Consider the following 23739-nt stretch of genomic DNA (forward strand, 5'->3'; position numbering starts at 1 on the left):
GATTTTCTCTCGTTTATGCTTTAGAATCCATGAAACTGCCCATTGACTTCTTAAACGTCTCAAGTAAAGAAGAGCCGGCACCTTCAGTACATGTTTGTACTTGATTTTAGGATTTCCATATCCTGGGAGATTTACATCGAATATCACCATTGCCAGTTCGTCACAGAAGTAGTCGCAGAACTCAGGAGACAACATGGTGTTCTGTCACACTGGGTAGCGCAGTGATGTGAATCCTGTCCCCAAACTACCGCAGCGAATGGATAAGATGCTGTTGCTGCTCGCTCTCCTCACAATAGGGCTTTCGACAGCACTAAGTTCCCGGTTATGCTCCTACACATGCCAGTGCTACGAGCACTCAGACCTGGTGGACTGTCGCGCTCGGAAGCTCACCGGAGTACCCCACGGGCTCCCTCACGGCACGTGGCTCCTTGACCTCGGGGGCAACGTCCTCACGGAGTTGCGGAGTAGGGCATTCACCGGCCTTTGGTCCATGAGGATTCTGGTGCTGTCGGAGAGTCACATCCAAGACATCCACACTCAGGTCAGGCCAAGGAATTTGAAGGAGTAGAAATATGCACACATGTGTGATTATATTACATACAGACTTGAATGAACAGCCATTGTAAGCTGTTAAAATGATTTTCTCATCATTACCATTGACTGAAATGACTTAGGCCTAAGTGTGTTTAATTCGGAAGGATATTACCCAGAGCAAGCAGGGCCGTATTACCGACCGGGCGAGTGGGGCTGGTGCCCCGGGGCCCATGGATCCAGGGGGCCCAGGGGGGGCCCACCAACAATACAGATACCAATGTCGATGCTGATTGCGATAGAGCCCTCTATTCTAGGATCTTCTTTAGTTGTACTTCTTTAGTCTATAAGGGTTAACTGAAATGGGCTGGGGGGAGTGACAGCAGTCAGAGGGCCCTCGGCCACAGGACATAGGAACCAGAGGGCCCCTGGGCCATGTCGTACAGCAACCAGAGGGCCCCTAGGCCACGGAGGACGGCAATCAGAGGGCCCCTGGGCCACGGGGGATGGCAAAGGGCCCCTGAACCACGGGATATGGCAACCAGAGGGCCCCTGGGCCACGGGGGACGGCAATCAGAGGGCCCCTGGGCCACGGGGGACGGCTATCAAAGGGGGGGGGGGGGTATAGGTTCGGAGCGGCAGGGGGGGCCCTTGCAATCTCCTTGCCCCGGGGCCAAGACCCACCTTAATCCGGGCCTGACTGCAGTATCATAAATGGAAATGAAGTTCATCTTTGTAATGTCACATAATAATGTTATAACAACCAACAACAATAGTGATGATGATGGTTGCTGTTTACCATTACTTTCAATAAGATGCTGTACAGTAGAATTATGACTGTAAAATATCCTGCTGTTGCCGGTATGGTTGCAGGCATTCCACTCCCTGTCCTTCCTGGAGAAGCTGGACCTGAGCCACAATCACCTCTCCCAGCTCCCCTCGGACTTCTCCCTGAGCCTGGCCTCGCTGCGGGACCTGCGGCTGGACCACAATGCACTGCAGCAGGTGGAGCCGCCGTGCCTGGAGCACCTGGAGAGCCTGGAGAAGCTGGACCTCAGCCACAACCAGCTGCAGGCCCTCCGGCCCGGCGCCTTCAGGGGACTCTCACGCCTCAGACACCTCTATCTGAATGTAAGTGGGTGTCAATGTTAAACTCGATTTAAAAAAAAAAAAATTCACACACCTCAGCTGGCAGGTGCGTCGGAGATGGCCCATGGGTCGCTCAGCAAACTATTTGAAAAAAAACTCCCGCACACTGACCATTTTGCCGTTTTTCTTTAATGAACGACTTTTCCGTCCCTAGACCTTGATAAAAGTCTAGGACCGAAATGTCGTTCATTAAAGAAAAACAGCGAAAGGGTCAGTGTGCGGGAGTTTTTTCAACAATAAAAGTGGGTGTCAATGACCTTTTTTGGGGGGCCTCAGGCGTCAGGTGGTACAACCACAGCTAATGTGCATAAATGTAATAGTAATTGGTAATCAGGGAAGCCGATAGGGGGGACAAAGGGGACAGTTGGCCCGGGCCCAGTGACAGAGGGCCCATAATTGGGTTCTCATTGCATTGTATGTGTTGGGTGGGGGGCCCTTTCAGATGACTTTGCCCTGGGTCCAGTGAAGGCTGTCAGCGGCCCTAATAATGTACTGTACTCTAATCCATACAATAGTGGCATTAGCTGTGGTAGCACCACCCTCATAACTGCGATCTGTATTTGAATGTAAGTGCAGTGCAGTGCAGTGCAGTGCAGTGCAGTGCAGTGCAGTGCAGTGCAGTGCAGTGCAGTGCAGTGCAGTGCAGTGCAGTGCAGTGCAGTGCAGTAGGCCTATGCATGGGGGATGAAGGAGGTTCAAGTACTGCACATCAAAAACATCTGACCTAGGAGCAGGACAACCAAATAGCAAGATGCAATTAAAAAGTCAGCTTCAACCAGGACTTTTCTGCTCCCACTTGAAGGGTTTTTTACCCAAAACGTTACGGAAAGAAATATAAAAGGTGGGAGCAGAAAAATTCTGGTTGAAGCAGGCTTTTTATTTTTTATTTGTTTTTATTAGGGGGTTAAGGTGTCATCCAGTGGACCTGGGTCTGATTCTGCCCAAGGTCGTTTCCCAGTCCTTCCCTGTCTCTCTTGCCCACTACTTTCTTGTCATCTCTCATACTGTCCTATCCAAAAACAGTCATAAAATGTCTTTAACATGTCTTATTTTAAAAAGAACAGTATGCACAGGGCACCTTTTTAGTCATAACTCAGCACATTGACAGAAGAATAAAATATACCCTATCAAAGACAGTGTGCTCAATTCGACTATAGGTGTTGAAAGAATGTTTTGAGTAGAGTTTTACACTATAGAGAGTATTTGATCCTACTTTACCTCAAAGTATCTCTACTTTACTCCCAAGACAATTCTATTGTACTCCAACTCTATGTACTCTACTCTACTCTGCAATAACTGCCCTGTACTGCATTCTAACCATACTCTACAGTACACTACTCTCTGCAACCTCCTCTACTCGACTCATTACAGCTATACCATAACTCTACTGTATTCTACTCTACTCTGCCATAACTATCCTCTACTCCCTTCTAATTCTACTCTACTCTACTCTACTCCACTACTCTACCTGGTAGTACAACCGCCTGGCGGCCATCCGCGAGGGCACCTTCTCCATGCTGCCGGTGCTGGAGCTGCTCCTGCTGAGCCACAACAACATCTCGCGGCTGGACACGGAGGCCTTCAAGTCCCTGAACGGCCTGGCCCTGCTGGCCCTGGAGGGCAACCAGCTGCAGCATATCAAGTTCAAGACCTTCCTGAACCTGCAGACCTCCGCCACACACCTGCAGCTCTCCGACAACCCCTGGAGCTGCGACTGTGACCTGCACCGCGTCTTCAGGTCTTTTTTTAAATTACATTTGTTATTTTGATGACTCGTTATACTGTATATGCAGCGTCTAAGTCAGTAATGGATGTTATATTATACCATTTAAGTCAGTCATGGGTGTTATATTATGACATTTAAGTCAGTAATGGTTGTTCTTATTAAATTATTACTTAATGACTTAACGTATGAGACAAATATTTTCTCAGTTTTTTGTTACATTCGAAGTTTTTATTTGGGTCAGCACACTCAAAGCAATTAATAAACACAGAGTGAGGCCTGCTCCTTGCTACAACTGACAATAGCAGTGTTTTTATGAATGCACCATTACAGTACTGTGTACGTAATAAAACTCGTCTTGTCTTGTTCTGCCTCTCCTTCAGCAAGATCCTGAGCGTGCGCCACCTGCACGTGGACGACTACCGCAACGTGACGTGCCGCGAGCCGTGGCAGCTGGCGGGCGCGTCCCTGGCGGGCGTGGACAGCCAGCTGTGCATGGCCGAGACGGCCACCGTCCTCATCATCACCGGCGCCGTGCTCCTGACCGTCATCGGGGCGCTGGTCACCGCCGAGCGCAAACGCAAACTCAACAAGGCCAAAGGCTGGGGGAGGGGTGAGCCAGACGCCCCAGACATGAATGACAAGTGAAGGATCACTTAATATGGACCTACCTAGCCAGGCCACGCCCTCCTAGTGACGCAACACCTTCGGCGTTGCTTCTAAGTCAGGCCAAGAGCAATGTAAATATTGTTTCTGATCTCCCAGAAAAAAACGGGAACTCCACCCACTTTGTCGGACACCAGTCAACCAGTAGCAAACTTAGGGAGGCGGGAAACATTAATGGTTATGGTGTTGGTCAGACCAAGTTTCGAAGAGATTTGAAAGTCGATGATAATCAGGCTATTATTGACCGACCATTGCAAAGATAATTAGAATACAAACAAATACGGAAATGGAAAACATACGCAAACACACAACACGGCAAAAGGCTGGGGGAGGGGTGAGACTAACACTGCTGGCACCTGCTGGAGGGAGGTCGATGCCTCTGACAGACGAACCTTCAGAGATGACCAGCATGTATACTGTCACTAACACAGGATATGTTTTTTTGGTCAATGTATATTTATTGAACTTTTTTCCAAGTCTATACCAAACAATCAACATGAAGGATTAACACAGGATATGTTTAATGTATTTATTGATGGTCAACCTCATTCATTCATGTGCATTCACGTGTCTGCTCAGTGCAAATGTAATCCCACTGTATGGATGGAGGAAGGCAGACGTTGCCAACTGACAGGAGAAGTGGAGGAGCCAACATGGAACTGCAACTAATACTGTATGCCTATACGTTTCTGTAGTTTTTTGACCATCACCACTCACTCATGCATTGGGTGTGCTGTGCATTCATGACATGAACTGGCATTAACTTCTGGCAGATCATTCCATTTTAGGAGAGTAATCAAATGTAGTGACATATTACTCACTACCTCCAACAATGTTTAACCCTGTTTTTTTACGTCCACACCAATATCAGCTGTAAAAGTATTCCCACCTCTTGCAGTCACTGTAACTGAACCTTATCATTTAGCATACATGTGTTCCTCTTCCTCTGTGGCTGACTGACCTCTGTGGTGGAGTGACATGCTATGGGGTCCAAACTTGAAACATGGACTAAAAACACTGTTAAGAACATTGTAGCCATTTATCAAATATTTCTTTATTAAGTTAGAGCTGGCCTCATCCTGGAGGCTTTCCTGCTGTTAAGTTGTTTGGAAATCAAAGCATGACGTATAAATCCCAGACTTCAGTCTGTAAATTGTATTTTTCTCATTCCCATCCCAGGTATCTTAAAAGGTATAGAATACATTTACTTACAGTATACGGATAATAATATATCTTGTGAGACATTTATTGGATGTTTCCAATATTTTTCTTAAACTTCATTAAAACAGCATATATAACATGGTTATCCACTCTCAGTTTTTATTGTACCTTTATTGTTTTTATTTTTACCAAACACACACTCGCTTTGCAAATGAGACTGTTAAGTATCCTTTTAGTAAGCGAACACAGGGCGAGTTAGCATCTCCCTGTAACCAAACACTCAGACAACTACCGATCAATATTTAACTGCACAGTCCTATTCCATGAGTAACCAGCTCTCTGCTTCGGTTTACAGTCCCACTCTTAATGTAGCTCATCCGTTTAATTGAAGCCTCCATAAGCAGTTTACTTGTGTTGTTTGAAGTGGGAGTTTGCTGCAAGACCATTGAGTGATGAGTTTTCAATGCTGAGCCACCTTGTCAACAGAATATGCAAAATATATCAGTTGTTTTTGTTATTTTATTTTATTATTGGTTTTGCTCATTAGATTAAATAACTTGGTAACGCTTTAGAAGTCTAATTAGGCTACTGTTTGTAAGTGACTTTTCTATAGTCACCTACATTAAGCTATAGGCTACTGAACATGTTACTTAATCTCATTGCTGTATTTTACAACCCAATGCCCTCATTTTATTGTATTGTATTTTATTTTATTTTAGCTTATTTGTTACTTATCTGTAGATATAGGCCTATCTTACACAGAGCAAAAGCAGAATGGGCAGAAGGAAGCTCATCTGTAGGCCTACTTTATGATTAATTTATAGCCCTACACAAAGTCTATTAATTATTGTACTCGGCACACTGCATACACAGGCTGGGTGCACGTCACAGAACTGCGCTGTGGCCAGCAAGTTGATGCTGTCCTACCAATATGCTCATATTCACTAGACAATATTAAACCATCTTCTTTCCAATGCATGTAGTCACTGTCATGCTAGCACCATGGCCTATGACTTAAATAGAGGAATGCCCTAACCGCCAAGCTTCCTCTCAAATTACTCAATGGGTGAATACAAGGTGCACTGCTGTATTGAGCTTGAGTATGATTCACTTCAGTTTGACAGAAAGCTTAAAATATGCACTGGATACAAAATATTTTACAAAGCACAACACAGGAAGAAGACAATGAGCAGAGGGCAGGTTGTCTATTTCTCCTCACAAAAAGAAGCTTAGCCTATGCCTATCTGTCAGCATAACGGGATTCAGCGATCGCGTCGCGAGGATAAAGAGTAGATGATGATCCTCCCTCTCCATCCGATTGGCAATTCGCACAGCTTTCACAATTTTCCGAAATCTATCTCGGATGCAAATTCGAACAGAAATATTGTGATTTCAATGGGCCTCGCTTGAGATCAAATAACACACGGAATGCGTAAATTAGGACATTGTGGGCCCACTCCTGCACCTTCTCCGTCGGCCCTCCTCTCCAGTAGCGCATCAAGCATGACCTGAAGGAGAATCGTGCGGCTGACAGACGCAAGACGGCTGGACATGATTATGAAGACAGCACACGGCTTGACATGGGCTACACAAAGTTTTTGTTGGTTTGGTCTATATAAGTTAGCTGGACAACACATTAAAGAAGGCTAAGTTGCGTGCGGGAAAAGGTTGCCCTCTCCCACGCCTCAAACTGGATAGCCTAACGGAACACGATCTCTTAGATGCCATTTCTTATAGGGCTATCATTATCGTTGTCGGGTTTTTTTTATATATAGGCTATATTTTTATTGAAATGAAAGGCATCGCCTAATTTTCAGGCTAATTGTTTAATGCAATCAGCAGGCCTAGGTTATAGGCCTAGGCCTAAATGTAGCATATCAGGTGGATTTACAATATGATGTGTTTAATTTTTATACATTTTCTAATGTTTTTTGACAGTTGGGTGGCTTTAGGCTACAAAGGATTTCTTGGCCTAGGAAAATGGTACGCCTGGGCAAATGTGATGTCATGGTAGGCTGGTGGAACGTCATAATTCAAATAGGCCTACGTCACCAACATTCGAATTACTTGAGCGAAAAACCATAGAACATTCTTATATTAGCCTACACAGAAAACGTTCAATGAAATATCATCGTATAATTTCTCTACAATTGTTTATATAGCCTAGCCTATCAGCTAGGGCATCATGGTGAGTTTTTATTCTATTCTGGAAAATGTAAACTATCTTACATACATGTAGCCTATTTGGCTTTTTTGTTAGACCTATTTTGATTGTATAGGCCTAATATATTTTCCTTTATTTGGTTAAAAAAATGAACAGCTAATTTAACCAATCAAGTAGGCCTACAGTAAAACGGACAGCAATGGCATAAATTGAATAGGAAGGATCAACCTCTTCCTAAGATATGGATTGTTTCTTTGCAGTTGCGTGCCCTATACGGAGGTTCATCTTCAGACATAAGCATCACATCATTTTCATCAAGCTCAGATGATACCATACAATATCTGAGTTCTGACTCAGGGGATTCATTCCTCTTGGAGGAGGTGGATAAGGTAATGCTCTGTGACTATGCCCGTGGTGTGTGTGTGTGTGTGTGTGTGTGTGTGTGTGTGTGTGTGTGTGTGTGTGTGTGTGTGTGTGTGTGTGTGTGTGTGAGACCAGGCCCGTCGATAGGGGGGACAAAGGGGTATGTTGTCCCGGGCTTAGGAAAATAGGGGGCCCAAATTGGGTCCCCATTGCATTGTATGTATTGGGTAGGGGGCCCATTTGGATGACTTTGTCCTGGGCCCAGCAAAAGCTGTCGGCGGCCCTGTGTGTGACTACCCCATCCAGCATAGGTTGTGTTCCACTGTTGATTTGTGTGTGTGTGTGTGACTACACACTGCTTGCAAAAGACTTAATTTATTAGGAGCAATGTTTCGATCATAGATCTTCTTCAGACATCTTACACAACTTAAAAAACAGTCAGAATAAGTAGGGAAGGCATACACAGCTGATTGGCAGTCACTCCTACATGTGACATGTTTTTTGATTTGGCACCTGCTGATGCTTTTTTGCTGGATGTGCGCACTTTCCACTACACTCTGTGTGTGTGACTACCCCATCCAGCACAGGTTGTGTTCCACTGTTGATTGACATCTGTCTAATTCCATCCAGTCTTGCTGTCCTCCATGAGTCTCCTGTCTGTTTTCCAGGCCATTGAGTTGGCGGCCGCTGAGTATGCCCCGGCTCCATACCACTTTCCACCCTATCAGCGGCTGAGCCACTGCTTCACAGCCATGGCTGACCTGCTCCAGGTGCCAGCAGGAACACCCGGGAAAGGCTTGACCCGCCAGGAGGTAAGGCTTTTTTCAAGGATTTAAATTAGATTGCTTGTGTGTGTGTGTGTGTGTGTGTGTGTGTGTGTGTGTGTGTGTGTGTGTGTGTGTGTGTGTGTGTGAGTGAGAGAGAGAGAGAGAGAGAGAGAGTTCCCCCTGTCCTGTCCTGGTGCCAACTGGGGCAAAGGGGACGGTTGTCCCGGGCCCACGGAGAGAGGGGGCCCAAAATTGGGTCCTCATTACATTGCACCTATTGGGCTGGGGGGCTCATTCAGATGACTTTGTCCTGGGCCCAGTCAAAGCTGTCAGCAGCCCTTTCTGTAGGACCCCCTAAATAAGATCCGGGGAGACTGTGAGTCAGAACCACAGTGTGCAGCCAGCACAAGTGTGCAGGTGGGACAGATGCAATCACAGTAAGTCACCATTCTCTCCCCCCCAGCCAGGGCTGCTGCTACAACAAGTGGGCCCTCTGAAAGAATATAATTTGGACTAGGGCTGCACAATATATCGAAAATGTATCGAAATCGCAATATCAAGAGTGGCGATATGTGTATTGCGAAATAAATTGATTGTTTGTCACTATCAAGCAAAACATTTCTGTGCAGCCCAATCACCATTCTCTCCCCTCCAGGGCTGCTTGCTACAACATGTGTGGGGAACCTATGTCTCGAGGGCCGTATGTGGCCCTTGAGGTCGTTTTATCCGCCCCCCGATATCATTTTAATCTCATTCAGCTGCACATGAAATATGACATATTTTGTAAAAGAAACTTAGAAAATACATTTTCAATACAATTAAGTTATATTCAGGGGACCTAGAGGAGGTGGGGTCCGTTTTAAAGGTGGCTGCCTTCAATATAGGCCTAAAGTGCAAGGTGAAATCCTGGTTTGTGTTCATAATACGGCCCTCGGAGGACTTTTACGGCCCTTCGAGTAATTTGAAGTGGCCCTTCGAATGAAAAAGGTTCCCCACCCCTGGTCTACACACATGTAGTCTACAATGGCCTCTGCCCTGCCCTGCCCTGTCGACGACTCAATACCTGCGCGCATGAAAGTTTGTTTGTTTGTCGCGTTTTGTCAATAACAGTTCATTGTTTGACACCAAAATCACCAACAACAAAGTCTCTCATCATCATCATCATCATCATCATCATCATCATCATCATCATCATGTGGGCCCTCTAAAAGAATGATGGACCCTCATTTGGGCCCTCACCCAAACCATATCACCCTCCAGGGCTGCTACTCCTAAATGTGGGACCATTGGAAAATAATAATAATAATAATAATAATAATCATAATAATCATAATAATAATAATAATAATATTTTTTGGCTCCCATCCCAAACATGGCATCCACATTATTGGCTACCTGGAGTCCATTGTTATGATGTACTCGTTCCCCTGGCTAGACAGTGACACCCCTGCTTCCATCAACAACTTTGTCTCTCTATGTGGGATAGAAAAAAACTATAGGCCTACCTGTTTGTCTTTGTGTTTGCAGACCCGTATCATCTATGTCACAGAAGCGAAAAAGGAGAATGTCATGGACTTCTTAAACATTCCTTCTGCTTCTGAAGTCCTTTATTTCGGCCAGGAAAAGGTAATTTTTTTCGCTGTGTATATCTCCCCTAATCCCTCTCTCTCTCTCTCTCTCTCTCTCTCTCTCTCTCTCTCTCTCTCTCTCTCTCTCTCTCTCTCACACACACACACACACACACACACACACACACACACACACACACACACACACACACACACACACACACACACACATATCTTCATAAATCAGACTGTGTGGGCCCCATATTAGGGGGCCCACACAGTCTGATTTATGAAGATATGTGACTTAGTCACACTTTATGCCCTTGAACGACACCCCTTCACACACTCATCTATAAACTGAATAGGACATTTTTAAAACAATGTACGACCGCTGGCTGCCATTCTTGGCAAAGTATCGGTAAGGGTAACAGCACTCTTGCCCATGTCATCTGAAGTAGTATTGGCACATGTGTAAGTAACAACATGACGTCTTTTTCTCCACAGGTCGCCCTGTATTCCACCAAACCCAGAAGGCTGAGGTCTCTGCCATCCGTCCTCTTCCCCATCACTATCTCCCCGCTGCCCACTCTCTCCTCTAGCCTTCCCCCCATTTCAGTCCTGGACACCCGCATCGCACCCAGCCTCCTCCTCCCCACCCCATCCAGAATGCCATCCCTGCCCTCCCTGCTGTCCCCCATCCCTCCCTCCACCCTGTCCAAACTCACCCCTCTGCAATCCACCCTGGAGCCCATTTCCGCCTCTTGCGCCCGTCTTCCTCCATTGGACCTGACCGCCGTGGCCGTGGCGGCTACGTTTAAAAACAGAGTGGCCCCTCTGCCCCCCATCCGCTCCCAGGCAGCTCAGCAGAAGGTGGACACGGAGCGCGTTGTGGAGGTGAGAGAGCCGCTGAGTGGCAGCTATCCATCATGAGGACCATTAAGTGGCAGTCCGTTGAATCTGTGTTCTAATTTTCATGAACTGAAACATATATTTAACATTTGGGGGAAAAAGGGCAAAATGCGAAAAAATGACTACCAGTATCCAACTTGTGTGTGTCTGTGCAGCACCGAATCATCCTTGTAAAGGAGGCAAGCAAGGAGAATGTCCTCTCATATTCAGACTTTGTTTCTGCTTCTGCCCCTGAATGCCAGGAAAAGGTAATTTTGCCATGTGTGTCATGATCTCCCCAACCCATATGGAAAGTGGCATTAGGCGCTGAATCAGTTTTCATGAAAGTTCACTATGCACTGAAGCATAGCATTTACATTAACAAAATGTGTAAATGGTCATTCACACGTGTGTGTGTGTGTGTGTGTGTGTGTGTGTGTGTGTGTGTGTGTGTGTGTGTGTGTGTGTGTGTGTGTGTGTGTGTGTGTGTGTGTGTGTGTGTGTGTGTGTGGCTACAGGCAAAAGAAAACATGGATGGGGATGCTACCGAAACATCCAGTATGCTAGCTAGTGTCCAAGAAGAGGCAGAGGAGGGAGACAAGAGAAAGAACAAGAGAAAAAGCCTCAAAACAAGGTAATTCTGCTCAGTAGGCCTACCATCACATCAAATAAAATACTACAGTACATGACCTATTTCCTTACTATACATTGTTCACTGTGTTAATCAACACAGTATTGTGAGGAGGGGCAAGACACTGCCACTCACCACGTGAGCTAATTTTTTGACCGGCAACGGTTTCTAACAATCAAAGGTTGAGTTGTGCACAGCTAGTCAGGGGAAAACAAAAATGTAGAACCCATGTATACATGATGTCAGTTAGGCCAAACTTTACCATGACAAGACCCCCCATATACCGGTATGTTCAAGCCAAGGCCCCCCTGACATGGGTCGCACCACACTATTTTTCTATATACCCCCTCTTATATCCTTAGTCTAGGTCTGTTAGTCAGTGCCTCACTGGGATATATAAAATAATAACTTAACGAAGTAATGTTCAGAGATGCAGTAGATTATTATAATTGACTAATGGGAATATTGTTAATCTTATATTTGGTGTATTTTTTTGAATACAATAGTTATTCAATTTAATTCAATTTATTCAATTTGCTATGCTTTTCCTGCCCACCTGCCGCGGCCACCCTAGCACCTCCTTGTGGCCCCCCAGGGGTCCCCTACCCCCACTTTGAAAACCGCTGAGTTAGGCTACCGTTAAGATAAAGGATTTGTTTATGAAAAGAACATTTCACATGCACATGGAATATTATGTGACTTAATTTTTGTAAATATTTGTTTGCAGGTTTCAAAACTTCTTTCGCAGATTGAACTGCTTCTGCAGCAGAACAGAAGAATAGAAGAATAGAATCCTAGTCCTCGGTCTTACTTCTGTTTTTTGAAAAAAAAAAAAGGGCTGGGATAAATTAATTTTCAAAATTTTTAATCTCATTTTAATCGCACGTTAATATCTGACTTTTCACATGGATTTTCAATAACGACAGCTTAATCAACAAAATAGTGTTCATTTTTTTAATGTGGTAATTGACCAAGATCAACAGACCAGTACAATTTTTAGGTGTAGGTAGACCTTCTGTAATCTCCTTCAGAGAACCAGGGACGTATACATGTCCTATTGTTCTCTTATCAGTCTAATTTCATTCGACTACTCTCCCTACGGGATATAGGGCCGGGGCCTACAAACATTCCTGAACATAACACCGACGCCCAGGGGTCGCTTACCGCTAGGTCTGCCATGCAGAGAAACTGAAGCCCATGAGAACAGTGGAGCCCCGCAGGGCACAGCCAGTGGCCTATCAGTCTTTTGGCAGACACCTCTGAGTAATGGAGTCGTACCCCTACTCACGCCCATGTCCGCTTAGCCCTGTTCGATGAGGGCTGAGACCGCTGAGGGGACGCCGGAGCTGAGTAGGAGGTCCGCCGGTGGTAGTTTGGGGTAGGCCTGGTGTACTGTAAGTCACTTGATGGGAAGGGACCATGGCCTTGAACGCAGGCTGCTGCTTTTTCAACGCCTAGAACTGTTGCTGGATAGCCTCTATGGCGGCAGAGGCGAAGAGGCCCGAATCAGAGATGGGGTGGTCCATGACCGCCAACTTATCCCTGTCCTTCATGGACGAGTGACTAGGCCATATATGCCTCATTCCAAACACAGCTAGCGCCATAGCACGGCCAGATGCTTGTGCCATACAGCGTGACGTCCATAAGATGAGGTCAGACGCCATTCTGATGTCAGCCCACAGGGCATCAATAGATTTGGGAGGTCTGTATAGAACGCATAGTCAGGATCCTCCCTGTCATCCAGAGAATCAGTAGCCGCTAACGAGACACAGTCAAGTAGGGCATCAGGCACCTCAGGGGGGTCGCTGCAGTGTGCAGTGTTCACTTGAGTGCTGTGTAACTGAAAACTGACTGACTGGGACTTGGGAGCTTCTCAGTTGGGCTTTGTTGCCACTTTTACTTCCCTGCCTATCGGCGGAGATTTGATGGTGTTCGGTGGAAGTCTCATACGATGAGGACCTCCCGAAGAGAGAGTACGGTAGTCGAAAGAAGTTCGACTGATAAGAGAACCACAATGCTTTCAAGTACAGTAGGCTACATTCCGAGCAGTGTAAACCCTGACAATTAGAGAGCATCGCTCCACTGCTACAGAGGATATAATGTTATTGATTAACAGCTGATTACAAAAAAGAAGAGAGAAATCATCTGAATTTCATCAGGCTGTACACTACCTGACCTCCACTGGTCTAATCCAGAGCTATGTGATATTATTGTTTATATCGTGCGATTTAAAATGAGTTTAATGTTTGTTCATTAATTAATCAACATTAATAGTCCCAGTCCTAACCAACCACCCCCAAACAAACAAACAATAAATTGGCTTTAATCCCCCACAGCAGTTGTTTTTTAATTACTTGATTTATGGATATTGTGTTTTTTTCCCTATCTTTTCTACAACAATAGGCCTAATATTCCATGAAATATGTCATGACATGTGATAATGTTCTTGATCACCCTGTGAGCAGACGGTAGGCCTACGTCTTCTGATTGGCTGAGCAGGTGTCATTTATTCCCCGAGAGCAGGACACCTATGATGTCATGCGGGCGTTTAAATTGCTTCTTTTCTAACTTTCTGGAGAAGTGCCGTTACTAATTCTAAACTGCAGGTTGCTATGGCCAAGACCCCGTCGTTAATTCTATCGCATTTGGTTGTCAAGCCAAGACCCCTTCGTTAATTCTATCGCATTTTGTTGTCAAGTCAAAAACCCTGTCATCAAGTCACCCCAACGTTCTGCGCGCGTCCTTACATGCCTTCGATAGAGGTTAATCTACTTTCTCACAAAGCCTTAGATCAACATAATAAATTAATTCTTAAATGCTAGTAACCGGGTGATAAGCGGAATAACGGCCTTCGAGGTGTTTCGATATCAAGGGAAAATGAACTTGGCCAAGCCTGGTCGCTAGGCTATGTATGGAATAGCGGCCGACGAGGTGTCCCGATATCAAGGGAAATAATGGACGAGGCTAAGCGTTCTAACAGCCCGACAGCGCAGCCGAAGGGCTGTTCGCTTCGCCAAGTCCATTTTCCCTTGAAATTCTAAGTATTCCATTGTTGTAGAATGCATTGTTTTGTAGAATGTTCCACATTAGGTAAAGAGTTTTTACATTTTACTGTGGTAGGCTATAATAGCAGGAACTTTCATTTTATTGACAACTTAAATAGTCAAAAATACATTTGTCATACATTATACATTTGTCACATTTATGTAGGCCTATATTTGATAGTAGAGTTGAGAAGAGTAACTTCAAATACCAGAGGGCGGGAGTCAGGTAAATTAATTTCAGCTAGTAATGCCCAAAAGTACCACAGAATTAGAGCGTCAATAAAAAACCCATTCAACTTTCGCTTGACAGCAGGGCTTGAAAACTAAATTATTTTTCAATCGTTCCGTTCCGAACGGTTCAGGTAGGCCTTTATTTAACGTTGTAGTTCCAGAATTCGTTCCGGCACCAAAATGTTGTTCCTGAACCCGTTCGGAACGCAAAATATTGTTCGTTCTTATCGTTCCCGGAAGTGTTTTGCAGGCCTATCAAGTTTATTTTTATGGACTGTATCTTATACCTAGAATAGGCGTACCCATTAGTATTTGCCCTTGATTTACACAGTAGCTACTCTATCCCCCAAAATAATAGGCTAAATCACAGGCGGCATCCAAAAACATTCAGATCTCACATTCTGGATATGCTAAACTCCTTACCTGGCTGTAAGTTTTATGGAGATCTTGCGCTATAATTCCTAACCCTGCATGGTGTAGATATGGTGTAGCTGGTCTGTTGCTGACAAATAACTCCAATTTCCTGTGTAACTCTACAGCGCAATGTATGCTTCAGGGTATGCTTTTGTGAAATTTTATAAAATATGTAGAGAACTAAATAAACCGTTATTCACCGGTTTTGTGGATTTCAGAATAATGTGTCTGTTCAGGAACAGTTGAAGACCATTTGTTTTTTGTTTCTGTTTCTGCTCCTCATAAAATTGCGTAAAATTCCGTTTGTTCCCATTTTCGGTTTTCGTTCCTTGAACCGGTTCGAAGCCCTGCTTCACAGTGATTATTATTTTCTACATGCTAAAAAAAAGAAAGGCGGTCTTTGCCTAGGGTAGCAAATTGATTAGAACTGCTGTCAGTTGCAGCTGCAATAGCTGTTGTTGGCATTACTGTGGTTAAGTTTGGATTACTCTACAATTAATCAGTCAACACACAGAATCCAGAAGGTTATATCTGACTCAATCACAGCAGCCAGAATAAGACTAAATAAAAGAGCTGCAGGAAGCAACACTAGCCACACCACGATGTGGTGGTGCTTCTCCCTTGCTGACAACTGGCATTATAAGCCCATGGGGAGGCGATAATCTGTTGTCTATATTCTGTTCACTAAGTCCTATGCAAGTCTTATTTACAATTCTCTCAACTTCTCTTTAATTCCCTTTAAGTCTTGTGCACATCATTGTTATTTGTGTTTTTTTGCAATCTGTCTAACAAATGGCAGGTCTTTTGTAAACCATGAAAAATGTATTTCAATTGCATTATATTATAACTTTATGTTATAACTTTATTGCATTATTACATTCCGCTAATGTTCACCTTTAGTGCCAGAGTTATTTTAGTTGCAGGGTCCAGTCCAGTAGCCTGCATTGAAGAGATCTTTAATCAGTCGTTATGGGTTTAAAAAAACAATGAAAAATGAAACTGCTGATTGAATCTGCACCAGAAACGCAAGTGCCACTGGCATCCATTGAACAAATGCTGCTGCATCTATCCGTGTTTGGAGTTTGAAAACATGTCACCTTTCATTCATCCAAATATACATTGTACTATGCACAGTGACTTCTGACACTCCTAGACACTTTGTTGGTCACTTGGTCTTGGGCTGCTCTGTACTGCTCAGCTAAGGCACATGCGATATATATCACTGCGACACTTTTTCTTTGTACACTTTATAATTGTGTAAGTATAATTGTGTAGTTGTATAAGTGTGTGTGTATGTGTGCACGTGCGAGTTTGTGTGTGTGTGTGTGTGTGTGTGTGTGTGAGAGAGAGAGAGAGAGAGAGAGAGATAGAGAGAGAGAGAGAGAGAGAGAGAGAGAGAGAGAGAGAGAGAGAGAGAGAGAGAGAGAGAGAGAGAGAGAGAGAGAGACCTACCTTGGGCTGAATGTATGTAAGAGTGTGCCATATATGGCTAAGATATGTGTAACGATGTGTGTAATGCCTGTGTGTAATGTCCTCTGTAGTGTGCTACTTGATACCTTAATTTCCCCCTGGGATCAATAAATGATACTCTACTCTACTCACTATGGCATACAGTGAGTGTACCTCTTTTGACTATTCTGACTTCGCCCAGGCCCACCCATACTACCTGTAACTGCTGCACGAAGTTTTGCTTCTCAGCAGTGATGATCCTACAATTTCTGCCGCCCGGGTGACAACCCCTTCGGCACCCCGCCCCAAATCGCAGCACTGTCCCCCTGAAAAAAAGATCATATGCAGGAAAACCCCCCGCTTATAACTGCCGATTAAAAAACCCTGCTAATACCATGTTATTATTGCAATAGCGTGGTAACAGCATAGCAATAACATGTTCATAGCGATAATTGGCTATTTTTGCAATGTCATTGCCGGATTTCTGTGATGGTGACACCCTCTGTGGATGTCATTCTGAGCAATTGCCCAGTCAGCACACCCCTGCTTCTCAGAGTACAGTAATCTGCCAGACCAACCGCTTTAAGGCAGTTGCAGTTGAGTAGGCTAACTGTAAAGAATCACTTAAAGAGTTTCTAGTTCAGGTTGGGAGTGTATATAATCACTTTGAGGTGATGTATTCATGCAAATTACTAAATTATTAATTGAGTCATTGAAAATAAGTCAAAGGCGGTTATGGTTTCCTTAAGTATCTTTATTAGATCTTATTATATGGTTGTGACGTCATCTGTCGAATGCTCCATTCATTTCAACGGGGCTCCCCAACGTTCGGACGTCTGTTATTTTTCGATAACGGACGGGTTGGTCTATAACAGACCGCTGTCAATGGCAACAAGACTTTTCACTGCTAAAGCGACTTTTCAACAAGACTCTAATCAGCTGCTGTGATAGACAGCACCCGTTGTCCTGATGGCAACAAGACGTTCACTGCTAAAGCCACTGGCTTGTATACAAGTCAGTGGCTAAAGCGAATGTTTCATATCACTCCGCAGGGGGTCCGGTCTTTTGTCACTCTAATCAGCTGCTGTGATAGACAACACCTGTTGTCCTGGCTACCTAGCTGTTGCCTAGCGGTGTTCCACAGCGGCACTGTTTTGTTTTGCGCAGCAACAATCTTAACATTAAATAGGTCTAAAGAAATGTCCCCGCCATGTGTGAATCATTTAAGTATATCCATATAATAAGCGGGTTAACTTTCGGCGAGTCGGTCGCTTTGTGGAATAGCAGCACTTCAGAGAGAACAAGACCCCTCCGCTCCGCGTCGGGGTCTAAAGATTCTCTCTGTCGTGCTGCTATTCCACGGTAGCGACCTTCTCGCCGAACGTTAACCCTTACTTATACAGACTGTATACAGGACATCAGTGCCAATTGATAATATACGTAGTAGGTTAACCATTAGATAGACATTCAAAATCATGGTCTGCAAAATGACAGGGTATGAGGGTGTGCGGTTTGAGTGTGAATCTATTCACTCCTACAGTGTAGGCCTACATGTAGCCTGAATTAGATGACCATAAGAAGAAATACAAATTCCCCACAAAGACAATAATATTTGTTATCTGAACTTAATTTAACTTGACTTAGTTGGACTTCACATATCTCAACTCAACCTAAACTGTTCAGACATGCCCCATTATGAATATAGCCTTGACATAAATAGTTTTCACAATCATAGTACACAGTATCTCTCTCTCTCTCTCTGTCCGACATACCTCTTCCAAAGAAAATAATAAAGACTTAAGTGATCTTAACTTATATTAAACTTACATATCTTCAGCCTGGCCTAAACTTAAATGTAAGGTTTTCCACTTGGGGAATGTGAGGCAGGGTGCTGAAGCAGTCACCTTAACGCATGCCCCCCGGCCACTTTGTTTCATAAATAAGTGTGGACTTAGGATCGCTCCTCCACAACTCCCGTCCTTGGTCCACAATCACTAGGTGGCCGTCATCAGTGACACGAGCGCAGCAGTCAGCAGAGCCACCGCCATTGTCACGAGCTCTCAAAACGTCTCCAGACGTTGTGTAGATGAGCAGATTGCCATTCTGCATGACAACACGTTGTCCATTGCCATGGGTATTGGAAGACCAGATCGGCCCGTAGATGACAAAATTGCCATCGTCCTAGATGACATAAACAAACAAACAGGCAAACAAAGCAAGCACCAGTTGTTAAAGACTCAAGATTCAAGATGAAAGATAATTCATCATGGATTTTATACTACCCTATTACACCCTTACACCCTGCAAGTATGAACCATTAGTCTGGAAACATTCACTATTTCCCAATGTCAAGTGTATGAGCCTTGGAAGTGTGTCAGCCTAATTAGTCACGCCCAGTGATTGGATACTCCTCAGAGTTCACCACAGAGTATCTAATCACTGGGCATGATTAAGAAGGCTGATACACTTCGAAGCACACTAGACATTAGGAAACATTATTTTAACATTTGAAGAACCCCATGGTGTTCCTCTAAGATCAGGTCAAACACTAGTATATCTCTGGTCTGTATCTAACAGTAAGTGAAAATACAAAATAAAAGACAAGGTAAAATTATTGTCTTTCTTTTCAACTCCCTAAACACCAGATCTGGTCTGTTTCCTTGACCAATCCTTCCCTCGTCATGTCATAGGCTACCTCTCGTCACTTGAACACTAAGTAGGTGCATTTGACTTTGTGCAATGTTGACAACGTTGCAAAGTACATCAGCGAGAAATTACAGCTGGCGTGGGTGGTGCTATACACAGCGCATTTAAAGTCGACCACAAATTTGCACGAGACCATGAGCTCGCACCAGTTTGATCTTCTATATAGCACATCATATGTGAGGTGTGTGGGGAAGGGTGGGGGAGGAGGAGTTGAAGTGGGGTGCGTTGCAAACTTTTTAGGGGTGTGGGACAATGCGTCTACACAGACAACAGTGACATCAGTGAACTTTTGGCAAACCAGTTCAAGGGTGCGTCACATCAGATTCAGTATGCAGACCCTTGCAACGAGCGTTAATGTGGATAAGCAACTGCAGGAGTTGCAAGGTCCGTCTGAATTGCATTGATCCCGCGAGAGTTTGATATCATGACACACGTCACGTCTTCATCGCAGCATGACTGAAATTTGGCAAGTCGGAAAAGATTTCTAAGCATCATGAAACATTTCCATCCAGAATGCACTGCTGTCTGCATGCGAGTGTGGACATTGCGCAAAATGGAATGCGAAATCCATATTGTCATTTAAAAAATAGTAGAAATCCATTAGAATAAGTTAGTTTTCTAATGCCAGCACATTTTTGTGCGAATGGATTTGGTACATTTTAAGTTACAAAGCCAAAGACTTTGCAAAGACTTGTTTCAAGGTAGGGATGTGCCCTTTAGAAAGTGAACCAAAAAAACGTTTGGCTGGGTGCTCTTTAGTGCAGGGTCAATGTTAACCAAAGGAAAAGCACTCCATATCATTAATATATAATTTTACTGACATGTCCAAAGGACCTTGAAATTGCCCCTGCGTAGCGGCTTGGGCCTTCTTCATGGCGATTGTCTCATGTCCTCATAACATTACAGACAAAATGTGCTTTCGGAAATGTTTAAATTTAAAATGTTTGTTTCTTAAAGGACACAGTCATTTGAGCCACGGTCAAGGCCAATACACTTCAGAATCTGCAGGAAAAAGGACTATGCATCAACTTTTTAATGTGCATGGTTTTAAAACTATTGTTATCTTTGATGGGAAATGCTCTTTTGCAAATTAAAGTTTAATGTGTTGTACTGCAGGAGAGATTGTTGGGGTAATGTAACCATCAGTTTAGGTGGGACTTTGGCCACTGCACTATGTGAGGCAACAATAGCACAGCATGACTTGCTGCTCACCCAATTGTCTGCGTTTGTCTACTGTTAATGAATATTTGGTTGTTTGTACTGGGCCTAGCGATAATTTTATTAGATCAGATTAGATTTTGGGCAAAGATGCACTTGTAAATGCTTCAATAGGCTGTATTCCCAGGCAAATAATGCCAATTTGTGTTAATGACAAAAGCAAGCAATTGAAATTATTTTAGAGGCTCGAATCCAGCTTTCTGTAACCTTGATGGATGACAATACTCACAGAACTTCATCCGACCTACCTGTAAGATGGCATGGAAACGGTTATCAGGAGAAGACAGTTTTTCACCCTTATGAAGTGTCTCGTAGTTCCTAAGTTCAGTCTTGGACATGATGTCACTGCTGATGGGGGGTAGGGAGGATTAATTTCTCACCAGTTCCAGTGTTTATTCATATAACAGTAATTAAAGGACAACGTGAAGAAAGGGTATGTAAATTAAATAACGAATGTATCAAAATAAAATGATAATACATTTTCTGCGATTTACAATTAGAATTGGAATTTAGAATTAGAATTTGAATTTTAAATGTGAACAAAACATGTCAATAATAATAACAATTGCTCGTATTACTTACTTATTGCTGCATGTCCTCTTTTTGTAATTCACTTTGGATGACAGTGCTCACTAAATGTAATGTAATGAATACTCACGGATGAAACAGACAGACGTCACAAAGGTCAGGTCACCAAGGTTAGATGAGGAGCTTTCTTCTAGAGGATGAGGATGTGGCACATCCAGCGCACTGTAGTCTCATTTTATCTGCACAGGAGGAGGGTGTAAGGAAGACTGCAGGAAGTGATGTAATATTCTGCATTGACCAATAAGGTGAAAGGAAGTGATGTAATGTTCTGTGTGCTCCTAAGCCACAGAAGTTATGAATTTGCATTTACAGTTTGGATGACGCAAACGATGATATTGAGGTAATTACAATAGTTTGCATATCAGCTGTACATGTATAGGTTGCTAAGAAAGCTGACTGATGCAGAGTTAACTAGCATGGTGAAAAATAAATGGAGCAGAGTTTTGGTTCTTTTCTTTGTTAATAGTGTACTGAATGTTCGGGCAGTGAAAGTTCTATAGAATTCTGTGTGTCATTCAATACAATTTGGAATTTTAGAATCTTGCATTGTTATAGAACGCATTCTTTTTATAGAATGTTCAAAAACCCACACTCTTAAAGGTTAAACTTGCAGCATCTCAATATCTCATGGCATGCTAGACTCAACTGAACAGATTGCATGATGTCACACCATATCAGATGGGCTGAATCATGTTCTCAACAGCCTGGTCTTACCATACACTCATACTAATTTCCTTCTTACAGAGGGCCTGGAACTGAGATATGATTATTGGTTGGAGGGTCAACTCTGTCTAAGTCTGAAATGTGCTTCTGCAGCACACTACCATTTTAATTGAATTTTCTAACTAGAATGCTTATTTACTTCGTGTTGCGCATGTGTGCTGTGCAGACTGCACAGAAATGTGTCATCATGAACGCGGCCAATGCTCTACATTTGAAATAGAAAAGTGAAAGTCCCACTGTGTCAATTGGTGCATTTGTGACATCTCTTTGCCCAATCACGTTGAGATCGGTTTGGTCTTAGAAAGTTGAGGATGAATGCTCTGCAACCACATGTATCGTTGTCAGAAATACTGTATCTAACGTACAAATGTAACTTCCAAAGAGTAAAAAGTTCCCTGCTTGAAGCAACGAGTAAACTTCCTCCATGTCTCATATCGTGTACTTGTGCACTTTGGGCACTACGCTTCAGTGCGTAGGGCACTCACACTGAACATTTTGGTAAATTCAGTGCAATAGAAGAACAGAGACTTGTTACAGGCCTAAGATCCAACAGCATTTGTTTTTTTGTCTCTTGGGCCTGGACCAGGGTTGGCCAGTCCATTTCATTGCCCATTTCACTTAACTGGCCTTACCATACCCTCACAGAGCCCAGTCTCGGGGAAAATCAACTGTATGATTCGTGGTGCCGCTACGATATAGCCTCATTTTTCGTAGTTGGGCAACGCGCTCTGTCGTCGAAAGTGGGTGAGAGAGAGAGCGAGTGAGAGAGAGAGAGAGACCACCCGAGCAGCGTGCATTCCGGGAGGGGAGCGCGGTCGTGTCAGCTTCATGCCATGTCTCCCTTCCTCCAACATTGTCCCTGACCTTAACCCTAAACCTAACCCTAACCTTAACCCTAAACTTAACCGTAAATCACTTGTTTGAAATGTTTGTTTCCAGTTAGCCTTCACTCAAGCTTGATTGTTGACGTCCGTCCGCATTATTCTTCCCCCTAGAACCAAACTACCCCAATTGTCAGTTCCCCCTTTCGTCACCCAAACACGAGAAAAGAGGCTATTCGTAAAGGCACCACGAGGCTTAAAGTTGATTTTTTTTCTGTTTTTCTCGTAAAGAATTCACAAATGGCCCGAGTTACGGTTGCCTCACAGGGGGTTAGGAGCTGCATAATTGAACACCAATTTCAGATGGGAGGCATGAATTCAGTTGACGTTTGACACAATGGGATCTGATGCTAATAGTATTGCTTCATATCATGCACTATTGCCAAACTACTACCAGCAACCAAGAAAGATACTCACTATGACCCCAAATGTGACAGGTAGTAGAAAGACTGAGTGGCTAGTGACTCTGGAAAACCACTAGCCATGGTCGGTAAGAGAAAAAGAGAATGTCAAACCCTGATTACGTTTATCTTTTCAGGCAGCCAAGGCTTAATTCAAATGTGCCGGTGAACAAACCACACAGGTATAATTTGCATTTACAGTTCATTGGAAAAGACACAAACCATGAAACGGGGGCAGTTGAGATCATTTGCATATTAAACATACTGAAGGTCCTAAAGAATGAGCTAGCTCCATCATGGGACCCGTAAAGATGAACCTGGATACTGTTTTTCCTAAAAAGGGCATCGAATCCTCATAGGCTTCAAGAGGAACTTGCTGAGTGAACTTCAATATTGATTGCTCTCCCCCCGCCTCTCTCTCTCTCTCTCTCTCTCTCTCTCTCTCTCTCTCTCTCTCTCTCTCTCTCTCTCTC

The 23739-nt window shown here is 43.9% G+C and overlaps 3 protein-coding genes across 3 annotated transcripts; 2 read left to right on the forward strand and 1 right to left on the reverse strand.

Annotated features, from left to right (window-relative positions):
- Window positions 1-265: 265 nt before the first annotated feature.
- Window positions 266-4582, forward strand: si:ch211-237i5.4 (slit homolog 2 protein). The gene is made up of 4 exons (XM_063215274.1): window positions 266-541; window positions 1405-1662; window positions 3156-3418; window positions 3787-4582. Exons 1-4 carry the CDS (start codon window positions 266-268, stop codon window positions 4049-4051), a joined length of 1062 nt encoding a protein of 353 aa, XP_063071344.1. The 3' UTR covers window positions 4052-4582.
- A 3081-nt stretch (window positions 4583-7663) lies between these two features.
- LOC134462329 (uncharacterized) lies at window positions 7664-12718 on the forward strand. Its single transcript, XM_063215287.1, has 7 exons — window positions 7664-7783; window positions 8426-8569; window positions 10052-10150; window positions 10597-10986; window positions 11157-11249; window positions 11499-11614; window positions 12339-12718. The coding sequence occupies exons 2-7, from the start codon at window positions 8510-8512 to the stop codon at window positions 12391-12393; spliced, it is 813 nt and encodes a 270-aa protein (XP_063071357.1). The 5' UTR covers window positions 7664-7783; window positions 8426-8509; the 3' UTR covers window positions 12394-12718.
- Window positions 12719-18654: 5936 nt separating this feature from the next.
- On the reverse strand, window positions 18655-21011 carry LOC134464342 (B-type lectin plumieribetin-like). Its single transcript, XM_063217809.1, has 2 exons — window positions 20922-21011; window positions 18655-18930 (listed from the first exon to the last, which is right to left on the reverse strand). The coding sequence occupies exons 1-2, from the start codon at window positions 21009-21011 to the stop codon at window positions 18655-18657; spliced, it is 366 nt and encodes a 121-aa protein (XP_063073879.1).
- Between the last annotated feature and the right edge of the window lie 2728 nt (window positions 21012-23739).

The sequence above is a fragment of the Engraulis encrasicolus genome, chromosome 2 (assembly GCF_034702125.1).
Source record: "Engraulis encrasicolus isolate BLACKSEA-1 chromosome 2, IST_EnEncr_1.0, whole genome shotgun sequence".
NCBI classification, from domain to species: domain Eukaryota; kingdom Metazoa; phylum Chordata; class Actinopteri; order Clupeiformes; family Engraulidae; genus Engraulis; species Engraulis encrasicolus.

Coding starts and splice junctions, on each gene's coding strand:
- si:ch211-237i5.4 (XM_063215274.1), top strand. CDS start 266: ATGCTGTTGCTGCTCGCTCTCCTCACAATAGGGCTTTCGACAGCACTA. Junction 542..1,404: donor TCCAAGACATCCACACTCAG/GTCAGGCCAAGG, acceptor GTATGGTTGCAG/GCATTCCACTCCCTGTCCTT. Junction 3,419..3,786: donor GACCTGCACCGCGTCTTCAG/GTCTTTTTTTAA, acceptor CCTCTCCTTCAG/CAAGATCCTGAGCGTGCGCC.
- LOC134462329 (XM_063215287.1), top strand. CDS start 8,510: ATGGCTGACCTGCTCCAGGTGCCAGCAGGAACACCCGGGAAAGGCTTG. Junction 8,570..10,051: donor AAGGCTTGACCCGCCAGGAG/GTAAGGCTTTTT, acceptor TTGTGTTTGCAG/ACCCGTATCATCTATGTCAC. Junction 11,615..12,338: donor AGAAAAAGCCTCAAAACAAG/GTAATTCTGCTC, acceptor ATTTGTTTGCAG/GTTTCAAAACTTCTTTCGCA.
- LOC134464342 (XM_063217809.1), bottom strand. CDS start 21,011: ATGTCCAAGACTGAACTTAGGAACTACGAGACACTTCATAAGGGTGAA. Junction 18,931..20,921: donor GTTTCCATGCCATCTTACAG/GTAGGTCGGATG, acceptor TATGTCATCTAG/GACGATGGCAATTTTGTCAT.